This window comes from Schistocerca nitens, chromosome 2 (genome assembly GCF_023898315.1).
Source record: "Schistocerca nitens isolate TAMUIC-IGC-003100 chromosome 2, iqSchNite1.1, whole genome shotgun sequence".
NCBI classification, from domain to species: Eukaryota; Metazoa; Arthropoda; class Insecta; order Orthoptera; family Acrididae; genus Schistocerca; species Schistocerca nitens.
Genome location: NC_064615.1, coordinates 268,912,262 through 268,924,957, shown reverse-complemented (window position 1 = coordinate 268,924,957; position 12,696 = coordinate 268,912,262). Strand labels below are relative to the sequence as shown.

The following is a 12,696-nucleotide window of genomic DNA, read 5'->3' as shown; positions in this document are numbered from 1 at the left end:
CTCACGGGAGGTGTGCCAGAGATAAGTCCCTGCAGTCGCACTATTTATCTGTGTGTCCTCGGTGGCTCAGATGGATAGAGTGTCTGCCATGCAAGCAGGAGACCCGGGTTCGAGTCCCGGTCAGGGCACACATTTTTAACTGTCCCAGTTGACTTATATCAATGCCTGTAAGCAGCTAGGCGTATTCATTTCATTGTAATTTCATTCTAACATGTTGCATGGTCACTGATGGTATCTGTTCTTTCGGACATGTCCAAAAGAACAGATACGATCTTCACATATAAAAGTGATAATGAAACACATAATCTAATAATTGCCTTATCTGGTAGCAATGATAACATCTCCTATACTCTGAGTTTAAATTTATTAATTTTTCATCTGCATTTTTATCCTTTCTCTTTAAATATTTTTCCTTGATTTTATGGTATTCATTATATTTATGCACTCTCTGCCACACAAATACTTTTTGGGGCACTATTTCTGCTGTTTCCAGTTTTCTTCCAACATTTTTACTACACATATTTTCCTGGTTATACATACCTTTGGCAGTTCTCTTGGTGCAATTTCTGTTCTTTTCTGTAATATTAGTTTCTCCTTCTTTCTTTCACCCTTTTTCTCTTTAGTCATGTCCCATACCTTCCTACTCCATTTTGTTTCACATGGTGCATTAGTGAATGCCCCCCCCCCCCTCCCTGCCCTTTCTTTTAATTTTGAGTTTACTTTCTCTAAGTGCTTTATTATTATTTATTTGTTATTCTCTTTCTATATTTCTACCCTTTCTCCATATTATACTTTTCTTCTTCTAATTTTGATTTTTATCTGCCCCGTCAGCTTATGAGTCCTACCTGTGCTTATGAAATCCCTGCAGTTCATTATTATTACATACTCTAGGTTAATAATACTGCGTGCCTCATTCAACTGTAACTTGCAGCCTTTTTTTATTTTATTAATTCATTTTCAGTGCTAATTGCAAAGAACTTGCTGTCATCTTGCTGAGAGGTTGTTCTCTGCCATACACGTGATGGGACATGGAAAAATGATAGAAAAGCTAAACTGGAACTGCTAACTTGGAATTTGATATCAGGTTGTAATCCTCACCATATTTTTATATCTAAAAACAAAGATGATGTGACTTACCAAACGAAAGCGCTGGCATGTTGATAGATACACAAACAAACACAAACATACACACAAAATTCAAGCTTTCGCAGCCAACGGTTGCTTTGTCAGGAAACAGGGAAGGAGAGGGAAAGACGAAAGGATGTGGGTTTTAAGGGAGAGGGTAAGGAGTCATTCCAACCCCGGGAGCGGAAAGACTTACATCAGGGGGAAGAAAGGACAGGTATACACTTGCACACACACACACACACACACACACACACACACATCCATCAGCACATATACAGACACAAGCAGACATTAAATTTTTTGCCAACTTTTGTCTTTGCTTACCCTTGAGATCTCAAGATTTGTGAGGGAAAAATGCTAAGACTTGTCTGGAAATCAGGGAAATGTGTGTGTGCGAGTGTATACCTGTCCTTTCTTCCCCCTGAGGTAAGTCTTTCCGCTCCCGGGGTTGGAATGACTCCTTACCCTCTCCCTTAAAACCCACATCCTTTCGTCTTTCCTCTCCTTCCCTCTTTCCTGACGAAGCAATCGTTGGTTGCGAAAGCTTGAATTTTGTGTGTATGTTTGTGTTTGTTTGTGTATCTATCAACATGCCAGCGCTTTTGTTTGGTAAGTCACATCATCTTTGTTTTTAGATATATTTTTCCCACGTGGAATGTTTCCTCCTATTATATTCTTCTCACCATATTTTTATTGTGAAGTGTGTTATTTCTCTTAGCCTGGCTTTCTGAGTGACTTTCTACTCTATAAAGCATATTTCTACATCTTTTCTGTGATTTTGCTGCTCCACTGAAGGCTCTAGTAGTTCAATATTTCATGTTTTTTTCTTTTTCTTTTTTTCCCCTGTAGCTCCACTTTCTCCACAGCCTTGCACCAATATTTTTAATAAATAAGAGCTCAGATGGAAACCCAGTTCTAAGCAAAGAAGGGAAAGCAGAAAGGTGGAAGGAGTATATAGAGGGTCTATACAAGGGCCATGTACTTGAGGACAATATTATGGAAATGGAAGAGGATGTAGATGAAGATGAAATGGGAGATACGATACTGCGTGAAGAATTTGACAGAGCACTGAAAGACCTGAGTCGAAACAAGGCCCCCGGAGTAGACAACATTCCATTGGAACTACTGACGGCTTTGGGAGAGCCAGCCCTGACGAAACTCTACCATCTGGTAAGCAAGATGTATGAAACAGGCGAAATACCCTCAGACTTCAAGAAGAATATAATAATTCCAATTCCAAAGAAAGCAGGTGTTGACAGATGTGAGAATTACCGGACAATCAGTTTAATAAGCCACAGCTGCAAAATACTAACACGAATTCTTTACAGACGAATGGAAAAACTAGTAGAAGCCGACCTCGGGGAAGATCAGTTTGGATTCCGTAGAAATACTGGAACACGTGAGGCAATACTGACCTTACGGCTTATCTTAGAAGAAAGATTAAGGAAAGGCAAACCTACGTTTCTAGCATTTGTAGACTTAGAGAAAGCTTTTGACAATGTTGACTGGAATACTCTCTTTCAAATTCTAAAGGTGGCAGGGGTAAAATACAGGGAGCGAAAGGCTATTTACAATTTGTACAGAAACCAGATGGCGGTTATAAGAGTCGAGGGGCATGAAAGGGAAGCAGTGGTTGGGAAGGGAGTGAGACAGGGTTGTAGCCTCTCCCCGATGTTATTCAATCTGTATATTGAGCAAGCAGTAAAGGAAACAAAAGAAAAATTCGGAGTAGGTATTAAAATCCATGGAGAAGAAATAAAAACTTTGAGGTTCGCCGATGACATTGTAATTCTGTCAGAGACAGCAAAGGACTTGGAAGAGCAGTTGAACGGAATGGACAGTGTCTTGAAAGGAGGGTATAAGATGAACATCAACAAAAGCAAAACGAGGATAATGGAATGTAGTCGAATTAAGTTGGGTGATGTTGAAGGTATTAGATTAGGAAATGAGACACTTAAAGTAGTAAAGGAGTTTTGCTATTTGGGGAGCAAAATAACTGATGATGGACGAAGTAGAGAGGATATAAAATGTAGACTGGCAATGGCAAGGAAAGCGTTTCTGAAGAAGAGAAATTTGTTAACATCGAGTATAGATTTAAGTGTCAGGAAGTCTTTTCTGAAAGTATTTGTATGGAGTGTAGCCATGTATGGAAGTGAAACATGGACGATAAATAGTTTGGACAAGAAGAGAATAGAAGCTTTCGAAATGTGGTGCTACAGAAGAATGCTGAAGATTAGATGGGTAGATCACATAACTAATGAGGAGGTACTGAATAGGATTGGGGAGAAGAGGAGTTTGTGGCACAACTTGACCAGAAGAAGGGATCGGTTGGTAGGACATGTTCTGAGGCATCAAGGGATCACCAATTTAGTATTGGAGGGCAGCGTGGAGGGTAAAAATCGTAGGGGGAGACCAAGAGATGCATACACTAAGCAGATTCAGAAGGATGTAGGTTGCAGTAGGTACTGGGAGATGAAGAAGCTTGCACAGGATAGAGTAGTGTGGAGAGCTGCATCAAACCAGTCTCAGGACTGAAGACCACAACAACAACAACAGTGAGCAGTTGGCTGTCTCCTGTCATATTACATTTCCAGCTGACCTCTTTTTCTTTTTAAAAAATTATTCTCTACTGGTACTGACATTATGGTACCAAAGTTCAGTGTTCAACTTTCCAGAACATCTGAAATGATCACTTATGCTGAACCAACTGAGAAATGAGATTGCATAAAAAATGCTAGGTCTTGAGTAACATGAAGAAATCCCAGTTATGTTACATTAGGTTATTCTTCTGATATTATGCAAACTGAAGTCACATTGAGAATGCACAAATATTATATCTCTGATGAATAACTACAGATGTAAAGAATTAAGAAATCAAAAGGATTATCTCTTTATATATTGATAAGAAGACAAGTACAAAGTTATACATACCATTAATTTGTCCATTGTTCGCTATAGAGATCAGACGGAGTTATGGTTAGTAATAGTAAGCAATTAATAAAAGAAAAATTAGAAAATTTTAATTCCAATTGAGTGAAGTTGTTGTATGTTATCTCTGTGTGAATGTAGGAAAGGATATTGGTCACTTTAAGATGAATAAAATGTAAATAAGACATGGAAGGGCTAGTATCTGCTTACATGGATTGAAGCTGCTCCCTCTTCATCACCACCTTCTTCTTCACCTTCTTCTTCTTCCTCTCCACAAGACCTGATGAAGATAAAAGTACAAGCACACCTTCAATAGAAAGCTGGACACTACACACAGAATTATTTACAGTTGGAACATATAATTGGCATGTTTCTAAAATGTGATGCTCCCGTGAGGTTTCGCCAAGTACATATGAAAATCCACTTTCTATCTGTTTCAGTTTCCTTCCTCTTAATCTGTTCATCTTTAAATGAACTTTCCATACACATATATGATAAAGAATAGTATGCTTACAAACAGAATCCTCTTCTTCAACCATGTGAGACAGTCCGACTCCAGTCACCCCCCCCCCCCCTCCCCCCCACACACACACTTGGAAGTATGTGCATTAAGTGCATCTTTATATGCAGTTGACCCTTGGGTAATAAACAGTAAGGACAAGAGAGGATACAGTGATGCTACAGAAGAATGCTGCAGATTAGATGGGTAGATCAGTAACAATTGAAGCGATACTGAATAAAATCACAGAGAAAAGAACTTAATGGCGCAAATTGAGCAAATGAAGCGATAGATTGATAGAGCACATCTTGAGGTCTTGAAACACCAGGAATCGTAAATTTGGTAACAGAGGGAAATGCATGCAGGAGGTAGGAAATGGGCTAAAAACTGTGTGAAATGAATCTCTTGGAGTGAAACAAGAAAAAAATAACTACACTTTTCATAATATTGTTATATTCCACCCTGGATTTTCCATTTAAAAATTTTTACACATATTTTCATTTAAAATTTAATAAATAACTTGTCACAAAACATGTAAATGTTCAGTACACCGAAGAAAATATGATAACTCTTAGGCTTTATTTAGCCACGCATCATCAAATACACTGACGGAAAAAAATGGCAACATCAAAAATTAATTAATGTAGAGTAACGAAATTTCAGGAATACTATTGTCTAGGTAAAATATTTACGTGAATAACAATGCAATATAAACCGTTACAAATGTGAAATGTTGGAACATTAATAATCAGTGTAACTGCCACAACACTGAAGGCAAGCATGCATACGTGGATGTATTGTATTGTACAGGTGCTGGATGTCAATTTGTATATTAGAGTTCCATACCTGTTGCATCTGGTCTGTCAATACAGAGAGAATTAGTGTTGTTTGTGGATGATGCTGGAGTTATGATGTCCAATATGTACTCAATTAAAGACAGACCTGGTGATCAAGCAGGCCAAGGCAACATGTTGGCACTCTCAAAGCAAGTTGCGTTACAACAGTGGTATGCAGGTGAGTGTTATCCTGCTGGTAAACATTCCCTGGAATGCTGTTCACAAATGGCAGTACAACAGGTCAAACTGACAGACGGATCTACAGATTTGCAGTCAGTGTGCATGGGATAATCCCAAGAGTGTTCCTGTTGTCATACAAAATCACACCCAGACCCAGGGTTGCCACAAGTTTTCCCAAGTGATACTCCCTGATATTTCCCTGATTTCCAGACAAGTCTTAGCATTTTTCCCTCACAAATCTTGAGATCTTAAGGGTAAGCAAAGACAAAAGTTGGCAAAAAATTTAAGAACTACAGTATTTTTAAACATGTGAGCAAACATCTTAAAGTACTATCATCAACATCTTTTGTAATGAACTGTTTTTAGATGGAGAAAACAAGCCAAATAGTATATATGTTTCATTAAGACACACTTACTTTATTTCAATAAAACAAAACATATTTGGTGACAAAAATATGCATTTCATTGGCATCGCAAGACAGATTTAAAATACCTTCACTGATTTCAGAAATAATCTCACAAAAAAGTAGGCCTCTTGAAAGAAGTGTATAATGCAGGGAAGAGTTGTGTAAATCAACACTATAAGTGAATGCCAACAAAATGTTGGTTCTCCTATGTCCATTATTGTCAGTTATTAGCCATTGTGTTATGTCCATTGTTTTACAGGTATTGTGTGGTTTTTCTTTCAAGAAATACGTGAATACATAGTGTACAAACTGCCAGCGACTACCATGATTTTCTTCTTCTTATCATCCATACTTTCTAATATATAAACTACTTTCGAAGTGCCAAAATGCACTAGAATAAATAAAATGTCTATAAAACACTGCACTTTACAATGTGCTTGTGGTGAGGCAGCCACAGTTCCTGAAAACCATCACCCGTGGCTTCTGGCCTGCCAAGGAGCACCACAGTCCTGGGTCAATGAAAATCCACTGCACTACGGCACACACAAACAGACCTGGACTGTGAGCAGATCGGTGACACTAGATCCGATGGGTAGGGCCTGCACATTAGTGGAAAACGATGGGCTTCAGGTTAGCAAGCCCTATCCGTTAGAGATACCCACAGATATGGCCTGCGGTTTTAGTCCGCCACGGAAGTCCACTCGTGTGGCCACCTATTCACATGTCACAGACACCATATTGATGAAAGGAGACCATGGTCATCAACCCATGCAACAGATAACTTGTGAGAATACTCTGAGAACCAATACTAATGAGGATATGTAGCAGCTCACTGTCTAGATGATTGCTGACCTACAGGCAGGCGCATGGAAAAGACAATCACACTCTCACAATTAATTTTTGGCCTCAACCTTTGTCAGAAAATGAGAACACACATACATTCACACAATCAGTCAGACACAACTCATGCACACATGAACACCGTCTCCAGCCGCTGTGTCAACAGCTTCTGAGAATCAGATCCAAAAAAACCACTCCTCACGCTTCCCTGCCTCTCATCAGCAGCTACTAGGCTAGTGGCAAGAAGTGGTGGCAGCACTGACTGCAAGCTGAGGGAGTGGTAGAAAAGGGAGAAGCAGAAAGAATGAGGGGGTAGGGAAGCGGCACATGTATTCAGCTGCACCCAGCCAGCGACAATACATAACATCTCAGTAAAGAAACCATTTCATCTACTGAGACAAAAAACAAGATTTTTCCAGTGTTTTTTCAAATTTCCCTAATATTTCCCTGATTTCCCTGTCATGTTTGAAATACCCTGATATTCCCTGATTTCCAGAGCTTGTGGCAACCCTGAGACCATAACTCCAAGTGTAGGTCCAGCGTGTCTAGCACACAGAGAGGTCAGTTGCAGGCCCTCAGCTGGCCTCCACCTAACTAACACGAGGTCATCGCAGGCACCGAGGCAGAACCAGCTTTCATCAGAAAACACAACAGGCATCCATCATGCCCTCCAATGAGTTCTCGTCTGACACTGCTAAAGTTGTAAATAGCAGTGGTTTGGGGTCAGTGGAATGCACACTACATCGCATCTGGCTGAGAGCTGTCCCTGAAGTAACCAATTTGTAACAGTTTTTTGCATCACTGTGGTGCCAACTTCTGCTGCAGATGCAGTAAAATGTTCCAGAGCCATACACTGAACACGATGGTCTTCCCTCCCGGTAGTGCCGTGTGGCCGTCCACAGCTCGGTCTTCTTGTCAGCGTGTATTCTCACTACCACTGCTGCCAGCAATCACGTGCAATGGCTACATTCCTGCCGAGTCTTTCTACAGTATCAGAGAAGGAACATCCAGCTTCTCGTAGCTCTATTACACGACCTCGTTCAAACTCAGTGTGGTGCTGCCAATGGCACCTTTGTCACCTTAAAGACATTCTCGACTAACATCGACTCAGCACATCTGATCTCAAAGGTAGCTAATGCTCGTGACACTTACAACATGTATTTATGGAACACCTGATCTGCATCCTCATAGTGGCACAATTAGCGCCACTCTTGTGTGACTGGTGTGAAAATTGAATGGACATCGTCTTTCAGATGTAGAAACATGCTCACCAACTTTCATTTGTGTCACACAACTCCTTCTTGGTGTTGCAATTTTTTCCCCATCAGTGTAGAAATATCATTATACAACACTTACTTACAATGATCACATTACTGCACTATATTTGTACAGAAGTCAAATTTTACTAATACTAGCATTATCAGATGTTATCAAAAATATACACATCAGCCGGTTCTTCTAATTAATTCATAAATGGAGCAGGAGGAGTACACCACTAATAAATCCTTTAGGCTCCTCTTCAACTGACCTTTATTTGAAGATACATTTTATGGTTGCTTGCAAGTTATTGAATATGTGTGTTCTTGCATAATGCGTACCTCTCTGGACCAAAGCAAGTCACTTTAAATTTTCGTCAAGATTATTCTTATTTCTGGTATTGATCCCATGAACTGAGCTGTTGGTTTGGAAAACAGATACATTTTTAATGACAAATTTCATTTGCGAATAAATATGTAGTACCTCTGATTCCTTAAACAGGCCACTGCACGACGTTCTTGAGTTCACACTACAAATAATTCTTATTACACATTTTGCACACAGAAAACATAAGCTTGGATTGTTGCCCCCAAAATAGTCCCATTGGATATTACAGATTGAAAGTAAGCAGAGTACACCAGCTTTTTTTCATTTTCATACCTACTATGACTGACAACATTCACATTTCAGACAGATTTGTTTAGGAACTTCGACAGTTCTGTGGTATGCTCCTCCCAGCTGAATTTATTATCAAGCTATAATGCCAAGAATTTCACACTGTCAACTTCTACTACTTGTTTTTCATCACATTTAGGAATATACTGGCGGGAAACCTCTTACAAGTTCTGAACTGCATACAATGAGTTTCAATATTATTCACGTACGGGCCCAACAGGACCACGCGAGTTACAATCAATCAATGTCACTTTTGATGATTGTCCTTCCTTTGTGTCCAAATTTGTTTCATCCTTTCAGAATGAAGTCTCTTTCTTTCATCAGATCATGGTGTTCCAGTCCATTTTCTAATTTGCCTCTGACCAACTTTCCAATCAAATATCTTTTGTCTGAATGTTATTCTATCTGTAATGTCTGCCTGAGTTATACTGGGTACTTTGAGACCCTCCTTAATTGCAGCCATCCATTTAATTGGCCCAGTTTTGACCTTACTTCTGTTTTTATGGAATTCTACTATTTTTTTTGTAAACCTAGTGGATGCCATTCTTTTAATGTTCCCCTAAAATTTAAGTCTTTGTTTTCTCATGTCACCATGTATGTCTGTGTATTCTTCTCTTTCCTTATAACTTCTCAGCCTATAAGATTGTCCATCAGTAATTTTGGGGCCTAACATTTTCCTAATAATCTTTCTTTCTTTCTTTAGAATTTCATCAATATCTCTCTTTCTACTTAAAATTAAAGTATCTGCTCCATAAAGACATTCAGGTCTGATTACAGTGCTGTAATACTTCAGTTTACTATGTTGAAAGTGATTTTTTATTATAACTATTTTCTGCTAATTTGAATGCAGTTGCCATTTTTTGACAGTGAACTTGTTTGTCCGCAGCTCATGGTCTCGCAGTAGCATTCTCGCTTCCCGAGCACGGGGCCCCGGGTTCGATTCCCGGCGGGGTCAGGGATTTTCTCTGCCTCGTGATGACTGGGTGTGTGTGTTGTCCTTAGGTTAGTTAGGTTTAAGTAGTTCTAAGTTCTGGGGGACTGATGACCATAGAAGTTAAGTCCCATAGTGCTCAGAGCCATTTTTTTGAACTTGTTTGCACTTTTTCCAGACCATTTTCCTTTATGATTTCCTCCAAGTATTTAAATTGAGAAACCATTTTTATTTTTCCATATTTCATGTTCAGAAACTTTGGTGCTTGTTTGTTGCATGTCATATATTCCATTTTTTTAATGTTATTTGTAGTCCTATTTTTTCCACAACTTCTTTAAGAATTTCAATTTGTTTTTGAGCTGTGGTGATATCCCTAGTGAAAATTTCCAGATTATCTGCAAAGGTGAGGCAGTCTACTTTAATATTACCTATACCTAGCTTGATTGTTTGTTCTATATTTTAACTTGTCTTTTGCTCTCACTATTCTGTTATTACCTTTTCCAAAACACAGTTAAACAGTAAAGAGGAGAGTCCATCTCCCTGTCTAACACCAGTCTTTACATCAAATGGTTCAGAAATTTCTCTCACAAATTTAATTTTAGAACTAGTCTTGGTTAACATTTCCTTAATCCGTGTTAGAGTTTTATTATATAGCCCTTGTTCCTTTAAAATTAGGAAAAGAGAATCACAATCAACTGAGTCATATACGGCCTTATTAAAATCCACAAGTCTACATGAAATATTGTTACTAGAATTAAGCATAATGATTAGTTTTAAATTAAGAATTTGTTCCAGACAGGATCTATTTGATCTAAGGCCTGCTTGGTAATTCACCAATTTTACGTTCTAACTGTTCGTGGGCTCGACCAAGAGACACTGAGGGAAAAGTTTGTATGTGACCGGGAGAAGAGAGATTCCTCAATAATTATTAATATTAGTTCTATTCCCTTTTTTATGCAATGGATGGATTAGGGCAGTTTTCCAGTCCTCAGGTATTTTCTCAGTTTGGCAGATATGTCCTACTAATTGAGTGATCTCTTTTATAGTGTTAGGGACAGCTGATTTTAGTAGTTCTGCTGTTATACCATGTTCTCTGGATGTTTCATTGTTTTAAAGTCTCTTAATTTGTTCAGTATTTTGATTTCACCAGGTTCTTTAGAGTTAGCGTCGGTGTTATTAGTCTGCTGTGGTTGGAATTTATTTGCTGGCTCTGAACAGTTCAATAGTTTTTCAAAATAATTAGCAAATACCTTATACTTTTCCTGGCTGTTAAGAGCCAAACTGCCATTTCCATTTTTGAAGCAAGGACTCTGAGGTTGGTAACCAGTTAGTTTTGTTTTGAATGTTTTATAAAAGCTTCTTGCATTGTTCTTTTGGAAGTCTTTTTTGATTTCTAAAAGTTGGGAATTTTTGTAGTTTCTTTTAGTCTGTCGGATTAATTTAGATGTTTCTTTTCTTACAGTTAGAAAGGTATTGTATGTATCAGCAGTTTTGTTACTATTCCAATTTGTGACTGCCTCATGCCTAGACTTGACTGCTGTTTCACAATCCACGTACCACCAAGTGTGTTTTTGTTTCTTTCAAAGTGGAATTAAATTATGTGCTGTTTTGATGACCTTTTCTTTGGACTTTGCCAATTGTTGGATTGTTTTTTGTTCATTTCGCTTGTTAGAGGTGCGGTTACTTTAGCAGTGTCAAATTTTAGGATAGCATTTTTTGTTTTGAACAGATTTCATGGTTGAAGTTTTACTTTTATTTGCATTAAATAATGGTCAGAATCAATATTGCCCCTTTCCTAACTTGGACATTTAAAATGTCTTTGTAGTTAGCAGATGAAACCACTACATGATCTATTTGAAATTCCCCAATAAACATGTGGGGTGCCTGCCAAGATTTTTGTTTAGAAGAGTTCTTTTTAAAATGTGTCAACATGATTTTGAGATTAAAATTTTTGCACAATTTGACGTGTCTTTGGCCATTTTGGTTTTCCCATTTATGCGCAGGAAATCCACCCACCATTTTCTTACATTTTTTCTCTTTACCTCTTTGAGTTGCGACCATCATGCACTGCTCTTGCTGTTTGCAGTGTGGTTTCAGCTCTCTGAGACTGCAGACGTGTGTGCAAGTTGCATTTATGTGAGTGTTTGTGTGTGCATGTGTGTATGTATGTCTACTACTGACAAAGGCCTTAATGGCTGAAGGCTTTAATTGTGTGAATCTTTTTGTTGTGCCTTTCGTGACTGAGCATCTTCTTTATATGGTGAGTAGCAACTTTCCTTCTCTGGTATTGTTACATTATAATTTTAACATGGTTTTACAGAATTTTTGAGATGATGCTTTCTAATGCTGCCCAAGTTTTTTTAGTGACAAGACCAAGGCTCGAATACAGTAAGCAAGTTAAGATGAATAAGGTTTGAGGTAGTTATGCAGAGATGGAGAGGCTTACACAGGAAAAACTAGTATGGAGGGCTGCAGTACACCAGCCTAGAGGCTGAAGATGATGAGAACAATATCAAGAGGGTGGGATGAGATGGGGAAGAGACCTGCTTGTGGATTAAAAACTGGATTTACAGAAACAAAAGATGATAAACAAGTATCACCCACTAGAAACTTTATGTTTAGATTAATCTGTATGTGTTCACGTTCTCCTTAATTCTTGTGGAACATCAGATACGTAATGAGATGGGAAGTCAGTAGCACCACCACAGCTTCACATGAAAAGAGGATGGGCATGAATATTATTTTAAGAGGGGCAGACTTTGGGTGATGAAAGAAATCATTCAGTTTTTCTGTTTCATGTGATTATACTGCAACAGTGACATCCAAATATGGACAGAAACTCACTTGCTTGCACTTAGTGGATTCTAGGGCCTTTCCTTCAAAATGTAAACAATGGTACAGCAACTGATAAAGGGCTACACACTACACTGCCATTGGATTTTTCACAATAATAACTCTTAAGCTGGAAATAAGTGAAACTGAAAATGTAGCATTCAGTAAATGAAAACAGCACAG

At 38.5% G+C, this 12,696-nt stretch overlaps 1 protein-coding gene and 1 non-coding gene across 2 annotated transcripts in view; one reads left to right on the top strand and one right to left on the bottom strand.

Moving 5' to 3' along the window:
* LOC126236010 (ryanodine receptor) overlaps positions 1–12,696 on the bottom strand; it is a 702,826-nt gene that overhangs the window by 97,984 nt on the left and 592,146 nt on the right. The window contains exon 79 of the mRNA XM_049945018.1: positions 4,267–4,336. Within this exon, the coding sequence (XP_049800975.1) occupies positions 4,267–4,336 (70 nt within the window). The remainder of the gene's footprint in view (positions 1–4,266; positions 4,337–12,696) is intronic.
* On the top strand, positions 55–128 carry Trnaa-ugc (transfer RNA alanine (anticodon UGC)). Its single transcript has one exon. It is a non-coding gene; the product is annotated as a tRNA-Ala (tRNA).